A 17,853-nucleotide genomic window follows, 5' to 3' on the forward strand; every position below is an offset into this window, starting at 1 on the left:
TCAAAGAACTTGACTGGACTGAAGCACAAAGCAATAAATATTTGTCCCTCAATTTGCCCTCTAATGTCTTTCCTGTTTTTGTGTTTGTGATATTAATACAGGAGAAATTCAGTAAATGGTCACTGACTTTGATTTGATAGCTACTGAGTCCTTCGTTCTCGAGGCTTGGGTTCTGGAGTCAAGAGAAGGACAGGAAATGGACGAGCTCATTTGGCCAGTGTCTAAGGAGGGGCTGATGTTCTGCGTTTTATCTAAACCTCCTTGTCCGTGGACCTAAGGCCTTGCTCCTGGATGTGTGAATTGTGCAGTTGCATGGGGCCCCGCACAAAGAAGGATCCCAGGCTTGGTTCAGTGCCCTGTTGTCACCATCTTGATAGTCTTAATACTTTTTGAACAAGAGACTCCACATTTTCACTTTGCTCTGAGCCCCTCAAATTTCCTGGCTGGTCCTTACCCGGGATTACAGTTGATTAAGGCTCTCTGCTCTCCTCTTGCTCTTTTCTCCCACCCATGGCCCCAGATCCAGCCTCAAGACCATGCTCAAGGCTGGACTGTCCAGTGTCCTGTCCACTGGAGCAGGAAGCTAAGGATTCACCCTGCAGTGAACCAACTTTCAATGATTCTCCTGTGGATTTTTTAGATTATTTGTCATCTCAGAGTAGCTCTTCTTTGTTTGAATTTTCAAAACATACCAGGTAATTTCAACAGTTGTGCAAGCCAATCATGATTAGGAAGGGAAATATGTTACCAAGGAACAATCCCATAATGCCAATGCTTAATGCCAATTATTTTTCATTTGTAATTTTCTTTTTTTTTTTTTTTTGCGGTACGCGGGCCTCTCACTGTTGTAGCCTCTCCCGCTGCGGAGCACAGGCTCCGGATGCACAGGCCCAGCAGCCATGGCTCACGGGCCCAGCCGCTCCGCGGCATGTGGGATCCTCCCGGACCGGGGCACGAACCCGTGTCCCCTGCATCGGCAGGCGGACTCTCAACCACTGTGCCACCAGGGAAGCCCTCATTTGTAATTTTTATACTCTCACTGATAATAAACCAGTAAACAGGTGCAAAATCAATTTACATTTGGAGTTTACGTTAGAATTAAAAAAAATCTTACTGAACACCTGAATACTTTGTTTTATGATGTCAGTTTCCTATACATGGTTTCTGTTTCTTTATGTTGAGCCATATGGAGGATATTTATTCAATATGCTTATTAAACTTGTATATTTGCACCACTTGCATAAACTGCCTAAAATTATGATGATGAAACTCCTGTCTTTGGATAGGCATTTGTTTTCTTTCCTTTTCTGTTTTTCTTTTTCATTGCCTCAGGAAATTCTTCTGAAAGGGCCATGTTTCTCATTTACCCAATTTAACAATTGCTCTCCTCCAATAGCCCCTTCCTCTCTCCTACTTTGGTAGAAAAGTTTTCACTAAATTGTACCTTATTGTGGTGATCTGTGCCTTCTTGAAGAATATGGAAAGAAACAGGCCTATCTGTTGTTACTCTGTCTGTATTACTGAGAGCATTTTGTATTACGTGACACTCTGACCTCATTACGAGAACCCACAGGAGACATTGCTCTCTGCTCTCAGTTGGAGTTGGTATAAGGCCTGGCTCATCTGGGGCTATGCCTAGTGTATCAAGCTCAGGTTGTGTCATTAGGCTCACTGAACATGGAATGAGATGAGAAAAAAAATCTAGTTAATAAAACTTCTTTGGGACTTCCCTGGCGGTCCAGTGGTTAAGACTCTACGCTTCCACTGCAGAGGGTGTGGGTTCAGTCCTTGGTCAGGGAACTAAGATCCCGCATGGCACTGCCAAATGAAATAAAAAGCATCAAAAAACAAAAACAAAGAAACTCCTTTTAGGAGGAGTACTGTGTATGATTGAAGGGAATACTTTGAGAAGCTACTTGCAGAGGTGTTAAGAATTTCAAGGGGTGTGATCAAGTAACAGTATGCCCAATAATCTTCCCTCTGAGTAGTTTGGCTGGATTTAGCTGGAGAGGTTTTTTGTTTCTGTTTTTGTTTTTTTGCGGTACGCGGGCCTCTCACTGCTGTGGCCCCTCCTGTTGCGGAGCACAGGCTCCGGACGCGCAGGCTCAGCGGCCATGGCTCACGGGCCCAGCCGCTCCGTGGCATGTGGGATCTTCCTGGACCAGGACACGAACCTGTGTCCCCTGCATCGGCAGGTGGACTCTCAACCACTGCGCCACCAGGGAAGCCCACATAGAAACCTTTTATTCATGCAGCTCCTCTGTAAATAAATGTGGAAGAGATATTTTAAAGACTATCAGCTTGAAGGGATGCCCACAGACCTACATGTCTTGATCAAGTCCTAATGTGAATTCCTTGTATAGTTTAACTTCCCCTGAGCAACTATTTAGTTTCTGTGTTTATGGTCTTTGGGACTCATAACCAGCCATGGTTTCCTCTTTGAGGCGCTGGAGCAGAGCTTAGAGCTAAGTATGCAGTCCATCTCTCCCAAGTGTGAAAAAGTCCCTGTACGCCTTTGTCCTAAGCTCACTCCTGGATCCGTTTTACTGTCTAACTTTTATTTCCTCTTGCCTCATTTCTCCTACTTATTTTATCTTGCCAAACGGTGTACATCTTCTCAGGCTGCCTTCACTCCCTCCTACTTCAACTTTTTTTTTTTTTGCGGTACGCGGGCCTCTCACTGTTGTGGCCTCTCCCGTTGCGGAGCACAGGCTCCGGATGCACAGGCTCAGCGGCCATGGCTCACGGGCCCAGCCACTCCGCGGCATGTGGGATCCTCCCGGACCGGGGCACGAACCCACGTCCCCCACATCGGCAGGCGGACTCTCAACCACTGTGCCACCAGGGAAGACCCTACTTCAACTTCTAAATTATTTTTTAGGTACATTAATATTCTCTCCTCTTCCTTCTTTGTCTTATTCCTCCCCCTCCTCCTCTTCTGTGGTAACTTCATAAGAGTAACAACAATTATTTCATACCCTGTATTACTGGCCTTCGTTTCAAGAGCTGGCCTCCATTGTTGTGATTCTACATAAATTGACAAAGTGACCAAAGGATGAAGATTCATAATACATATGGTGGAGGGAAGGATGAAGGAAGGGCTCCATCAATTTGCCAAGTAGTAAAGGCCTTACTGTTATATAAGTAAACATATACATAGGTAAGCAGCAAAGGATGTTAACTGTATGTAGAATCTAAAAACACAATAAAATACAAGTGAATCATACTGCACCTCACCAAATAAAGCCATTATGTATATTTTTATTAAAAGTAATTCAATATATGACTAGTATTATTCATTTATAAAATGACTAATAGTCAACAAATTTTTGGCTTACCCTCCTAACTGTATTTCCAAATGCCGTAGCAGACATTTCCACCAAGATGTCCTACAGGCACATGAAACTCAGCATCTTCAAAACCAAACTCAGTATGTCTGGAAACCCTCACCCCTGCTCACACTTGTTCCTCCTTACTCATTAGCGTCACTGTCCAGATTCCTCTCTTTTCTTAACCCTTACATCTGATCAGTCATCCAGTCCCCTGCTTAGATTTGAAATTTCTCTCGAGTCCAAACTCTCCTCTCTGACACTAAAGACATTTCAGATCCTGTTATCTCTCCCCTTTACCTGAAGTTTCCTGGGGCTGTGTGCGTACTCCAGGTGTACATAAAGCTATCTTTTGGGGTAAGTGAAGAAAGTATTAGAGCTGTTACATATATTTTTACCCCTTCCTTTTTAAATTTATTTTTTATTGAACTGTATTTGATTTACAATGTTGTGTTAATAACTGCTGTACAGCAAAGTGATTCACTAATACATATATATGTATATATATACACACACATTCTTTTTTTTTGGCCGTGCCGTGCAGCATGCAGGATCTCAGTTCCCCAACCAGAGATCGAACCCACAACCCCTGCATTGGCAGTGTGGAGTCGTAACCATTGGACCACCAGGGAAGTCCCTACGTAGTCTTTTTTTTATGTTCTTTTCCATTGTGATTTATCATTGATTTATCATTTATATTAAATTATTTAATTTATCATTAAATTGATTTATCATTTATATTGAATGTAATTCTCTGTGCTATACAGTAGGACCTTGTTGTTTATCCATTCTATATGTAATAGCTTACATCTGCTAACCCCAGCCTCCCAATCCATCCCCCCCTCAACCCCCTTTCCCTTGGCAACCACCAGTCTGTTCTCTATGTCTGATTCTGTTTCTGTTTCATAGTTAGGTTCATTTGTGTCATATTTTAGATTCCACATATAAGTGATATCATATGGTATTTGTCTTTCTCTTTCTGACTTCCTTCATTTAGTATGATAATCTCTAGTTGCAGCCATGTTGCTGCAAATGGCATTATTTCATTCTTTTTTATGGCTGAGTAGCATTCCATTATATATATGTACCACATCTTCTTTATCTGTTCATCTGTCAATGGACATTTAGGTTGTTTCCATGTCTTGGGTATTGTGAATAGTGCTGCTATGAACATAGGGGTGCATGTATCTTTTCGAATTATAGTTTTATCTGGTTATATGCCGAGGAGTGGGATTGTTGGATTATATGGTAACTCTATTTTTAGTTTTCTGAGCAACCTCCATACTGTTTTCCACAGTGGCTGCACCAACTTATATTCCCACCCACAGTGTAGAATTTACCTCTTCCTTTTAACATTTCTGGCTTTTATGATGTACATATTGGAACAGTTATATATGTAGATAAATAATAGTCATATATAGGACTATGTGTTCAAAATTTTCTACTGGAGTGTGCAATCAGAATCGTTTGGAGATGACCAACCTAGACCATTGCAGTTTGTCACCATGCCTTCGGTCTAACTTCCCCACTATTCTGTTATTCATTATGAGTTAATACAAGTAATGTGTTCAGAATAAACTAAGCACTACCTAAGTGTCAACTATTATTATCCTGTCCCCAAACTTAACATTCTGCCACCTTTTAGATCCTCATAATCATGCATCTTGACTTTTTATTTAAAAGTCTTTAATAAATAAGTCAGTTCTCGTATTAGGATTCTCAGGGTTAGCTCCCTGGCTCCTGGCCTGCTTTGCCAAGTCTTTGTGAGCACAGGCTGACACCCTGGGCTCTGGCTAGAGGAGAAAGATCGCTGTGGTCTAGCACCGTAACAAGATGCGGTCACTCTGCTTCCAGCCTCTCCCTTGATTTCTTCCCATAACACATGTCACTTCCCTAAATCACACAACTGATTATGCCACTGCCTGGTGTGAGAGAACTTGTGGACTTTAGACTATCTATAAAATAAGGTCCACATTCCCCTGGGAGAATGAGGAGAATAAAATATGTTGGAAGGTTGCTACCTAGGATTTGTAGAGTTTTGTGTTCTGCTGTATTTGCTGAGAAAAGGAAGGGAGGAAGAACAGCGTAGTGTTAAGGCTTCAGAGGCAGATGACATGGATTCAAACCCGTCCCTCTCATGTGTGATCATGGGTAAACTGCTTCCTATCTCCATGACTCAGTTTTCTTATATGTAAAAGGGCGTAATGATACTTGCCCCGTAGGGTTGTAAGGTAACATATATTTTTCTTGGGAACCAATAGGTTCTTAATAAATGGTAGCACTTATTAAAAAAATTGAAGTATAGTTGATTTACAGTGTGTCTTAGTGTCTGATGTATAGCAAAGTGATTCAGATATTTTATATATACATATATATATGTATATTCTTTTTCAGACTATTTTCCTTTATGGTTTATTACAGGATATTGAATATAGTTCCCTGTGCTATATAGTAGGACCTTGTTGTTTATCTGTTTTATGTATAGTAGTGTTTATCTGCTAATCCCAAACTCCTAATTTATCCCTCCCCCACCCCCTTTCCCCTTTGGTAACCGTAAGTTTGTTTTGTATGTCTGTGAATCTGTTTCTGTTTTGTAAATAAGTTCATTTGCATCATATTTTAGATTCCACATATAAGTGATATCATATGATATTTGTCTTTCTCTGTCTGACTTCACTTAGTATGATAATCTCTAGGTCCATCCATGTTGCTGCAAATGGCACTATTTCATTCTTTTTTATGGCTGAGTAATATTCTATTGTATATATATATCACATTGTTTTAAAATTTTTATTTTACATTGGAGCATATTTGATTAACAATGTTGTGTTAGTTTCAGGTGTACAGCAAAGCGATTCAGTTATACATGTATCTATTCTTTTTCAAATTCTTTTCCCATTTAGGTTATTACAGAATATTGAGCAGCGTTCCCTGTGCTATACAGTAGGTCCTTGTTGGTTATCTTTTTTATTTTTAAATTAATTTGTATTGGAGTATAGTTGATTTATAATGTTGTACCAGTTTCTGCTGCACAGCAAAGCAAACCAGCTATACACATACATACATCCACTCTTTTTTAGATTCTTTTCCCATATAGGTCAGTACAGAGTATTATGTAGAGTTCCCTGTGCTATACAGTAGGTCCCTATTAGTTATCTATTTTATATATAGTAGTGTATATATGTCAATCCCAATCTTCCAATTTATCCCCCCACCTTACCCCCTTGGTAACCATAAGTTTATTTTCTATAGCAGTGACTTTATTTCTGTTTTGTAAATAAGTTCGTTTGTACCATTTTTTTAGATTCCACATATAAGCGCTATCACATGCTATTTGTCTTTCTCTGTTGGTTATCTGTTTTAAATATAGCAGTGTGTACATGTCAATCCCAAACTCCCAGTCTATACCTCCCCCCACCCTTCCCCCACTGGTAACCATAAGTTTGTTCTCTAAGTCTGGGAGTCTGTTTCTGTTTTGTAAATAAGCTCAGTTGTATCATTGTTTTTAGATTCCACATATAAGCGATATCATATCTTTGTCTGACTTACTTCACTCAGTATGACAACCTCTAGGTCCATCCATGTAGCTGCAAATGATGTTATTTCATTCGTTTTTATGGCTGAGTAATATTCCACTGTGTGTGTGTGTGTGTGTACACACACACACTACACACACGCACATCTTCTTTATCCATTCATCTGTTGATGGACATTTAGGTTGTTTCCATGTCTTGGCTATTGTATTGATAAATAGTGCTGTTAAGAATGTGCACATATCTTTTTGAACTATGATTTTCTCCAGATATATGCCCAGGAGTGGGATTGCTGAATCATATGGTAACTCCATTTTTAGTTTTTTAAGGTTTTCCATAGTGGCTGCACCAATTTATTGAATACATTCCCAACTGGTAGCACTTTTATTTGCAACATTTTCACACCTTTCAAAAGTCTTCACTAAGGGATATTTAACACATCCTAGTTAGAAAAGACTTTTTGAAAGAAATGACAACTAAGCTGGGAGCTGACATAAATAGGAGTGCTGCAGGCTCTTGACAACAGAGCGTAGTGTGACATGGCTGGAGTAGAGACAGAACTGGGAGGGAGAGATGAGGCTGGAGAGCTAGGACAGAGTCAGGGAAAGAATATCTTCTGTTTTTTTGTGATACTGCAAAGTTTTAACTTCCACTCAATTGCAACCAACTTTATTTTCATAAAATAACACATACAAAGACCACTCCATACAACACTCAGAAAACTAAAGCAGCACCTTTATTTTATACACACAAACAGTATAAAATGTTTATGTAAGAGCTGTGTTTGTTTACAATATATTATATTGCTTCAAGCCAATGCCAAAAGTTCATACATTATATTCCCTATTTTATTGTGTTTACAATATATTATATCGTTTAATGCCACTACCACAGTGTTGTTTCTTTCTCTCTCTTTTTTTTTTTCAATACTGAATTCTCTGGAATCATGGTAAGGTCAAAATATATTGTATTGTGAGTTTAGAAATAAGGGGAATTTAAAAAATGTGACAAATGTCTAAATACATGACAATATAATTTGAAATGCTATAACTTCTGCACTTTTATAACTGCTTCATCCAGACCCTTGTGATTCAGGCATTTTTGTTCCATTTATCTTCTCTAATGTTGCCCAGCCCCTCGACATCATGAATGCATTGTACTTTTGGAAATTACCTGCCAACTACACACTGAAAAGACAAAAATTTAACCTGAACAACTTACATAACATAAAATCGGTCCCAAAGCACTGAAACAAGAAAATCTATACCATGACGCTACAGATGTACTTAGAAAACTTAAAAGGCAGAGTAAATATCAGCTTGGTGATTTATAATGAAGCTAATAAAATTCAGGCCAGTATTCTTAACTGTAATGAACATTATTTGAACATTCAACACATGAAAGGTTAACAAAGGCTATGAACTTGGTGTAACTTAAAACGTTTCAGATGCCGGAGTTCACCAGATGTAATTGGATTCAGGTGGGTCCTGCCGTTCCTCGGCCTTTTTAAGTGAAGGCGTGTGCTGCCTGAGCCCGGCGCCTGCTGGCCTCAGGGCATGCGTGAGGCTGGCTCCGTACCCTGCAAAATTATTCACAGCTTAAAAGAAAAGAAACTACAAAAACAGGCTCTTCAGATTCATTATTAATCATTCAAATGAAATCCATTTTCCCTTTTCAACCCAGAGTGAAAGACCACAGCAATCACAAAAAGCTACCTGAATGAAGAGATGTTACAGGTTCAAGATCTCTGTTGAAAGAAACCCATTTTACTAACTCCGTCAAATCTGGCTTCCACTGAATCTCTGATTCACTATGTATTTTGGCCATGCAGATACTCTTGATGCCAACTTTGGATGAATGTGATTGAATGGAAGGATGTTCTCCACCCGAGAGTTGGTAAGGATCTAGCACTGAGGTCTCAATGGCAGGGATGCTTCTGCAGAGGACTTGGTCATTGATCCTTTCACTGCCTTGTAAAACCAGACTCCGTTACGTTGATCTAGTTCAATGTAATAACCCCCATTCTTCATATAGATCACATGACTAGGCGTGGCTATTGCGTTTACACAAAATAGGAATTTTATAAGAATTAAGGACTCCAGTACCCATGTTAGAGAAAGGTTATGATTTGAACTGACTCCTTATCAATGGGGATTTGTGAGTTTCGGTGAAGGTGGGCATCTATCGATAGCATTTCCAGCTCATTATAAGTGGAGTGTAACACTGAGTTACACAACTTGAAGCCTCTTTTCTTATTACTTGTGAACTTCTGGAGATGCTTCTGGGCACTGACTCACTTCTTCTGATTTCCTAAAACGGATCCAAAACAGCAATCACACTTTAAAAATCTGCCTCCATCTTCCTGTGCATTAGAGTCAAGTTTGGCATTTCATTTGTTCCTTGTGGTTTTTTCTAAAATTTATTTTGATTAATTAACTAATTAGGCTGTGCTGGGTCTCCGTTGCTGTGCGCGGGCTCTCTCTAGTTCCGGCGAGCGGGGGCTACTCTTGGTTGCACACAGGCCTCTCATTGCGGTGGCTTCTCTTGTTGCAGAGCACGGGCTCTAGGTGCATGGGCTTCAGTAGTTGTGGCATGTGGGCTCAGTAGTTGTGGCTCACGGGCTCTAGAGCGCAGGCTCAGTAGTTGTGGCGCACAGGCTTAGTTGCTCCGCAGCACGTGGGATCTTCCCGGACCAGGGCTCAAACCCGTGTCCCCTGTACTAGCAGGCGGATTCTTAACCACTGCGCCACCAGGGACGTCCCTTCCTTGTGGTTTTTAAATGCAAGCATGGGGGGACTTCCCTGGTGGTCCAGTGGCTAAGACTCCACACTCCCAGTGCAGGGGCCCGGGTTCGATCCCTGGCCAGGGAACTAGATCCCACATGCTGCAAAGAAGACCTGGTGCAGCCAAATAAATAAGTAAATGCAAGCATGCCATTAAGTAACCACTGAGGACAGAATACTTTGTTCCTGAATGTGTCTCTGTGAATTGTCGGTATGTAGGCTAGTAGCTCATGGCGCGGCCAAAACAATGAGCCAGCAATTCGCTGCAGTAAATCCCTACCCTGCTGCTCACCCTGCAACCCATGAAGCCCACACCTCCCTGGTGAGGGGAGCCTAAGCTGGGGAGTCTGTCTCCAGTATCCTCCCCCCAAGTCGGAATGTCTGGGTGCCTGGGACCTCTCAGCATGTCACCCTGCTGGGGGTCTGTTCTTAGCAGAACTCTGTGCCTCAGGGCTTCCTTGTCCCCTCCCGTTAATCAACATAAACCTCATTCTTTCAGCCTGATTCTCTCAGCCAATGTACAGAATGGCTGGGTGGCCTCTCCTAGAAAACACGTTTGCATTTGAATCAAACACCAAGGCATCTTCTTGACATGCAGTGCCTGGATCTGAAGGAGCAACAGATGACAAAAGCTTTCAGCAAGTGGGAGTGCTATTTGGTGGCTGGCAGACCTGTCAGAATTGCTCATCTAAACTACATGCATGAGGGCCCCTAACTTGCCTTCTTCCTAGAAGAGCGACCGGGTGTAACAGTAGGAACAGTGCTTCTTGTACTCCCCTCCCATCATCGTTGGCGGTCACCAGGCCCCAAATGTGAGTCCCAGAAGACCTTTGTAATTGAGTCCTGGGACGTATGGTCTCACTTCAGGTCATCCCTAGGCCCAAGGACTTCTGGAAACTTACTCTGATTTGGGGACAAACTGCACAGTTTGTATCCTGAGTTAAAGGTGGCGTAAAGGGTTTGGTTTAACTCTTTTCCAAAACGGCTCCAGAAATGGTTAGTTTTCTATAGGTCTTTTACTCCCACGAAGGTCCCCCCCACCCAGTATGTCCTAACAGGGATACCATTCAATCATTCCCACCTCGGTAAAGGAACGCTTTTCCAGAGGAGCTCCACTTCTTGTTAAGCTATGCCCACCTGAAGCCAATTCAGTCTACCATCCAGCCAATTCGGTGGGTGCAAAGGACTCAAGTCAATGGCTTAGCCTAGACCAGACACCGGTATACTTTAAAATAAACAAATAAACGTGTATACCTACACATAAATGGTATATGTACATGTCAGAATAATATAATGTGAGTTATAAAATACGCACGAAAATTAGAAATTAGAGATTGAGAGATATATAACTATATATACATATAAAATTTATACATAAATGTAATAAAAGGATATAAAAAATGTTTTCAAACTATATTTTCCCTCAGCACCCAGCTGATCATTCCACACTCACTGGGCTACATGCATCACCCTTTGGAGACCACTGATTTAGAAAAACATCTGATGTGAAAGGGATCTGTTCAATTTGTGTACATTATTTTGGAGACACAACCTGGATGTCTGTTAATCAAGGGAGCTGTATGACTGAATGAAGCCTTTCTTTCCTCAAAGGAAAGTGGCCAGTGGGCCCATACTCAGGAGACTGAGTTCAAGCTGCAGGATGAACCTGCAGAAACTGCATTATCTATTTCCTTCACTTGCTGATTGTCCCTCCCTCTTGAACCTGGGTGCTACCAGGAAGGGCCTTTTCTGTCTGTTCACGGGTATGTCTCCAGTGCCTGGATTCATGCCTAGCATATCAATCAAAACAGAATGATTGAATTTAGCAACTTTCATTTTGTGTATAAAATAGGTCAGTGGTTTAACTTAGCCTATAGCTAGTTCATTTTTGGTACTCAATAAATTTGAAAAAACACAACTCCATGATAACATCTCTCCCGTACTTCACAGACCTTTACCGTCCCACAAAAGAACCCATTTAAAGCATACCATAACCAATACAGTTAAAAGATTTTACAGAGCAGAACTCTTCACGTTCTATATGCTGACTGATCAATCCTGAATGATAAAATCAGAACCATGTAGATACCGATCTACATTTGATTTAAAATCTTACTTATTTCTATCACAGTTAACATACCATATTACCAAATCACCACGTAGTACTAATTCAGCCTGGAAGATATTTGTGGTGTTATTGTACAGTGATGCTTTCTTTCCTCTTTATACTCTAAAGCTTAGGCTCTACAGTTTAGAGAGTACCGGGTGGGGCGGGGTGTGGCATGCAGAGAAGCACGGGGGAGAATAGGCAGCGGAGGAGAAGTTGCTTTCCTGAAAAGGAAAGCAGGGCTGAGTTAGGCTTGTCCATCCGCCTTTGGAGCCAGGAAACAGACATGCAAAAGGCTGGCTCCCCAGACGGCTCGCACTCACTTTTATTGCAGTGTCTTCCATGCCAGCCTTCCTGACATTGGCATTTGTTGGGTTCGTGGCAGGTTCCGTGTGTACCGCAGCCAGGCTCGCAGACAGCTAGAGTCAAAGGAGATAGAATGTTTCCTGAGCTTTCATTTGTCAACAGAATTACGCAGCTGCTTTTCCTGCAGTTCTTTAGAATGTGTTAGTTTTGGCTTCATCCCTTAATTTTTCTTTCTTTCTTTCTTTCTGAGTCAGTCTCCAGCTAGAAGTCAGTTTTGGACTTTTTGAAACAGTCCTGAGAGTAATCTTAAACTAGACTTGGTGCTTCTCATTCACAATAGATGCTCAGGAGGACTTTGAAACTGCTGGGCGATGGAAGTTCATCTTCCTTAAGAAAACTCCTGAGTTAAAAAGTTTGGTTGTGTGTGCGAATGTGTCTAAGGTTTTTTTACGTGCATGGATTTCATACAACGTCTTTGGTCCACTTCAAGGAAACATATGTCAGTGAAGAAAGGTTAACTGTGATGCCCGAGCGACATGCAGTAGGTACAGAAGTCATGAAGAGAGGAGAGACTCCTACTAGTTTAATTATCCTGTAACACAAGATCGACTATGTGTTCGGGGTACTTACGCTTTGAACAGAGGTCTCCTTGGTAACCTTTGGAGCACTTGCATTTACTTTTGCCAATGCATTTACCTCCATTTCGACAGGGCTGCGGGCATTTGCCTGAAACAGAGAAGAATGCAAATAAGCAAGGAACTCTGTGCTTCATTCAGAGGCAATTACATTTTTTTCAGAGGAACTGCAAGGCTTTGAGAGGATCAGGCCTTTTAAGTAGCAGTTATTTCCACTTATTTCTGGTCTACCCTGGCTTTGTTACTGTTTGAGTCTCGTTTCTGGAACAAACAGGCTAGTCTTCTTACTTATGATTCTGGATACGTATCTTCTACAATGAAGATGTTCGAATGTATTTATATTACTTTAAAAAAAACAGAATAATGTTTTAACTGATTCATAAACGCTTGTAAATTAAGGTATACTAAAAATGAAGATATGAAGGATGCCCTAACTGATCTTTTCTGAGTTCTGATTTTTCTACGTCACTTTTTCTGCAAGCAGGCCTATACCTGGACATGATGACTTCTGTCTTAGCCTCGGATTCTCCAGAAAGCAGGGCCTGCGTGCAGAGTTTATTTGGGAAGTGGTCCTAGGGGTCAGGAATGGGGGGTGGGGAGAGTAAAACGGCGAAGGAGGGAAAGCCAACGCAAAAGTATAATATGTTTGTGGGTTGGTCGTCACTATGGGCAACTGGGCTCTATCCTGCAGCGTGTTTCTGAGGAGCCAGGTAGACTGACTGCACCTTCAAGGTGACTGAAGGAAGGAAGAGGGCAGCATTTATCCATCTGTACTTGTCTCCCACTGATCAAAGGTCACCCCATGGAATAACTTGCTTGCGTTCCCATTCTGTGACTGTGTGAGTGCAGATTCTATTTTTTTTTTTAGTAGACTGTGTGAGTGCAGATTCTATTTTTTTTTTTTAGTACTCGGGAGTCTCTGGGTGGAAAGCAAGAGAAGTGTGACACAGCTAAGGTGCAATTAGGCTATGTCTGTGCAAAATAGGTCATAGCAGTGGCTGGAGTGAAAGGCTGGCTGAGAAGGATATGAGGTGGGGCACAAAAGGGGCCTGATTCTACACCTGTGCATTTTTCTGGAATGTCTTAGATCCTAATGATACATCATTCTTTCTTTTATCTCTGTGCCAAATGAGTATTGCTAGTCTTTTCACAGATCTTTGAATCACAGGATTTTAGAGCTGGAATAGGGCCTTAGATGTAAGAATTATATAATATTCTTCTTTTCTCTTACTTTTGAAGCTATTTATTCTTCCTCTGCAATCTAGAATTTGCCATCCTAAGGGTGAAGTTTTTTTCCAGGCAAGCATTATGCTTGACAAACATAGAGTGAATCCCATATGAAAGTAATTTTGCTAAAAACACTTTGTTCTCTTTTTATTTCTCCAAAAATGACTTTCTTCATATATAAATCAACCAAAGCAGCATTTAGTCATTGTGGAGATAATAGAGACATAATATTGAGATGTTAGAATCTCTCAAGAACCTGGAATGCCATTAGACCTGTAGGTTCTTCTGATGCAGGGATGTTCTAGAGACATGTATTAAAACAATCTTAATATTAGAATGCCACCTTTTTACTGACCATTAAAAATCCAAAAGTGTACTTTTTGATAGGTTTGGATACAAATAATAGCATTTACTATTTGGTCAAGATCCCAACTCTAATTTAAGGAAAGGAATACCTAATTCTGAATTTCCATTTGCATCAAAGAAACATCTGTCCCCATCATATGCACAAAATTGGATCATATCACAGTACTCTGCAATGCACTGGGTTTTTTCAAGTAAGCAAGATGTGGGACAATAACTATATGGCAGAAAAGATGGAGGAGTTATTGTGAAATACTTGGTGAGCCCAAGTTTCCCCATATTCTATGAGATGTGAACTTGGTATCCAGGGACAATGCAGAGAAAGATTGATGGAGAGAATCTTTTCAGTGACTCCAAGGACCTTTTTGTTTTCTTGGCAAGAGGGAAGTGAGGACCCTTAGGATCACTGCAGCCAGGAAGGAGGAGGACGTTCTCTCCCAGTTATCTCACCACAGAAATATGATTGCCGGTGATGGTTAGAAGGCCATTCCTAGATCAAACCTCATGGAGCCAAAACATCATGAAGAGATGATTGTTTTAAAATTACAAATTCTCTAAGTGTCTGTAACATTGACTTCCTGTTCCTGAAAATATTTTGCAACCAATCTATCCACTGGACAGTGGTAAACTGAGTCAACTTGAGCGATGACACATTTTTACCCAAATGAGACTAAATATTGCCTGAAGACAAACAGATTTGACTAATTCTAAACATTTTGAATTTTAACTCTAACCAGTGAGAACAGTGAGATAAGGTATTGACAAAATAAAGATATTAAACTTCCTCTGCCCATCAGATTGTGAGGTAACTTAAATTTGTGACTATCCTTCACATAGAAAAAAAGATAAAAATAGTTTACAATAAGCGCCAATAACTGTCATCTCTGGGTCTTAGAATTATGAGTGATTTTTAATTATTTTATCCAATATTCTAATTTTTTATGGAGAGCATTTTATACAGATACGTTTTATAATAATAAGAACCCATTAAGGTATTAAGAAAACATTTATAGTACAGTATAAATAATTTGGTCTTTTTAACTGACGGCTCATTAAAGATTCTTGTAAAGTCTGTGAACCTTAAAGAACAAGATAAACATAGGTACATACATCTAGATACTTCTAACCATGGTCTTATTTGTTAAACTGCAAGTATATCTCACAGCCAAGTCAGAGTGAAGTTTGAGAAGATATCAATTCTGATAGAGGCCAGGAGAAATGAAAATATAAATAGCATCAGAATACATATTTCATTAAAGAAACAGACAATAACAAGTATTGGTAAGGATATGGAGAAATTGGAAGCTTTGTACATTGCTGGTGGGAATGTAAAATGGTACAGCCACTTTGGAAAACAGTTCAGCAGTTCCTCAAAAAATTAAAGAGTTAACATGTGGTCTAGCAATTTTACTCCTAGGTATATACCCAAGAGAACTGAAAATATGTTCACACAAAAACTTGTACACAAATGTTTGTAGCAGCACTATTATTCGTTGAGTCCTAAAGTGGGAACAGCCCAAATGCCCATCAACTGATGAATGGATAAACAAAATGTGGTCGGTATATCCACACAATGCAATGTTATTTAGCAAGTAAAAGGAAGTAATGATATATGCTACAACGTAGGTGAACCTCGAAAACATGCTAAGTGAAAGAAGTCAGACATAAAAGGCCATATATTGGATGATTCTATTTATATGAAATGTCTAGAATAGGCAAATCTAAAGAGACAGGAAGTGGATTAGTGGATTCCAGGGGCTTGGGGAGAGGCAATGAGGAGTGACTGCCGATCGGTACAGGGTTTCTCTGGGGGATGATGACATGTTCTGGAATTAGAGAGAAGAGATGCTGCACAACTTCGTGACTGTATTCAATTATATACTTTAAAATGGTGAATTTTACGGTATGTGAGTTGCATCTCAATTTAAAGATAGGATACATAATTCAACTTTTTGTCTCTATTACACTAGAGGCACTTTTCAACTCAAGACCCATTTAAATTTTTTCCTGGTAATTTGGTTCCTGTAATAGAAACAAAACATTTCCTAAAAGGATTTGAGTATAACTTGTGATGGGGATAATCAGGAGCTTTCAAAAGGCCCACATTTTTGGTGCAGTTAAAAAAAAAAAAAGAATAGAAAACAGTTTCTGCCAATGGAAAGGTCATAAACCTAAGGGCATGAAACATATCTACATGAAGCGAAATGAACCCATGAACGAAGATTCATAAACATGAACCAACTAAATATGCGAAGTTTGAGAGTAAGTATGGGAAGAAAAGTGAGGGGAGTGAGCTCAGAGATATCTTTATCAGGGCAGGAAGAGCAGAAACCACATCCTGACGATTAATTACATGTCCTATGGAAACCGTAGAGGTACTTCATTTGAACTCTATAAAAAACTGTCACTTCAGCTACTACTTATTAAACTACAAAAACCCACAAATAAATTAGAGGTTGAAAGTTAAAATAGGAAGTCAGTATTATTGAATTCTGAACCCAGTACAACTTCAGAAACTACGGCTGTACCAAACACAGTGGGTGTTTTATGGATACAATACAGCTGGAGGTGAAAATGCCACATTCCAGAACTTCCAGAAAGGCGGGGACACAGCCCCTTTAGCAGACATGCTCACTCACACTCCTTTTGCGCCTTCCTGAGCGGGGCTTCGGTGGTATCTGTCTTCTGGGTCATAGAGTAATTGAGAGTGGGGTTGGCTCATTTCTGAGTTGAGCAGAGAGCTTTCAGTGATGTGACTGGGAGGTGACAGGACCAGGGCAAGCGGTTTGGTATCCTGATTCCCAAAACAATGATTACCTACCAACCACATTCCACCGTTACATTTTTTTCTTTGTACCAAAGCATGACAAACATCTAGTGAAGGCATAATGTGCACTGATTTTAAGTTTATGGCTCAACTCTTTCTTTTTTTTTTTTTTTTACATAAATACTTATGAGATACTTCCTCAATCAAGATATAGAGCATTTTGGGCACCCCATAAAGTTCCTTTGTGCCCCCCAATCACTATTCTTGTTTCTATGAGCATCCATTACTTCTGCCTGTTCTTGAACTTCATAAAAATGGAATCATGCAGCATGCACTTTCTTGTGTCTAGCTTTTACTTAGCATAACGTCTGTGCAATTCATTCATGTTGTTGCGTGTGCTATTAGGTTTTTGTCTGTTTATTTTTATTGCTCTGCACCTTTTTCCCCCACCTTTTTTCTTGAGTGAGTCTATCCTTTTCTCTGAGATACGTTACGAGGCCCTGTCTGGTTAGGAAATGTGGCAGTGAGTGCCAGAGGAGAAACTCTCTATGCCTGCAGGTAGGTGAACAAATTCCAGCTGTCCTAAAGCTCTGATCTACATTTCCAGGCTGAAACTATGGGCTCTGCACAATGATAAGGGGATAAAAATCACTAGCAAGAGACAACGCAACATGGTGAGTAACTTGAACCCAGATAACTGAGTCAGAGAGCATTGGCTCTGAGTCATCTGTGCTGAGCTGTGTCACTCTTTGCCCACCTTTAGCCAAAACAGATGGCGGCTCAATCTAGTAGAAAGAAACCAC

At 40.5% G+C, this 17,853-nt stretch overlaps 1 protein-coding gene across 2 annotated transcripts in view; it reads right to left on the reverse strand.

The window, feature by feature from the left end:
* Nucleotides 1–7,577: 7,577 nt before the first annotated feature.
* The window catches only part of WIF1 (Wnt inhibitory factor 1), a 90,124-nt gene continuing 79,848 nt past the window's right edge, over nucleotides 7,578–17,853 (reverse strand). Inside the window, exons 8-10 of one of the 2 annotated variants that reach the window (XM_027106926.1) lie at nucleotides 12,689–12,784; nucleotides 12,076–12,171; nucleotides 7,578–8,441 (exon numbers count right to left, since the gene is read on the reverse strand). In XM_027106926.1, the coding sequence (XP_026962727.1) occupies nucleotides 8,320–8,441; nucleotides 12,076–12,171; nucleotides 12,689–12,784 (314 nt within the window). In that variant the 3' untranslated portion in view covers nucleotides 7,578–8,319. The remainder of the gene's footprint in view (nucleotides 8,442–12,075; nucleotides 12,172–12,688; nucleotides 12,785–17,853) is intronic. The other variant, XM_027106927.1, reaches the window with a different exon arrangement.

Source organism: Aethalodelphis obliquidens, unplaced genomic scaffold (assembly GCF_003676395.1).
Source record: "Aethalodelphis obliquidens isolate GAN/ISIS:26980383/991018 unplaced genomic scaffold, ASM367639v1 scaffold8, whole genome shotgun sequence".
NCBI classification, from domain to species: domain Eukaryota; kingdom Metazoa; phylum Chordata; class Mammalia; order Artiodactyla; family Delphinidae; genus Aethalodelphis; species Aethalodelphis obliquidens.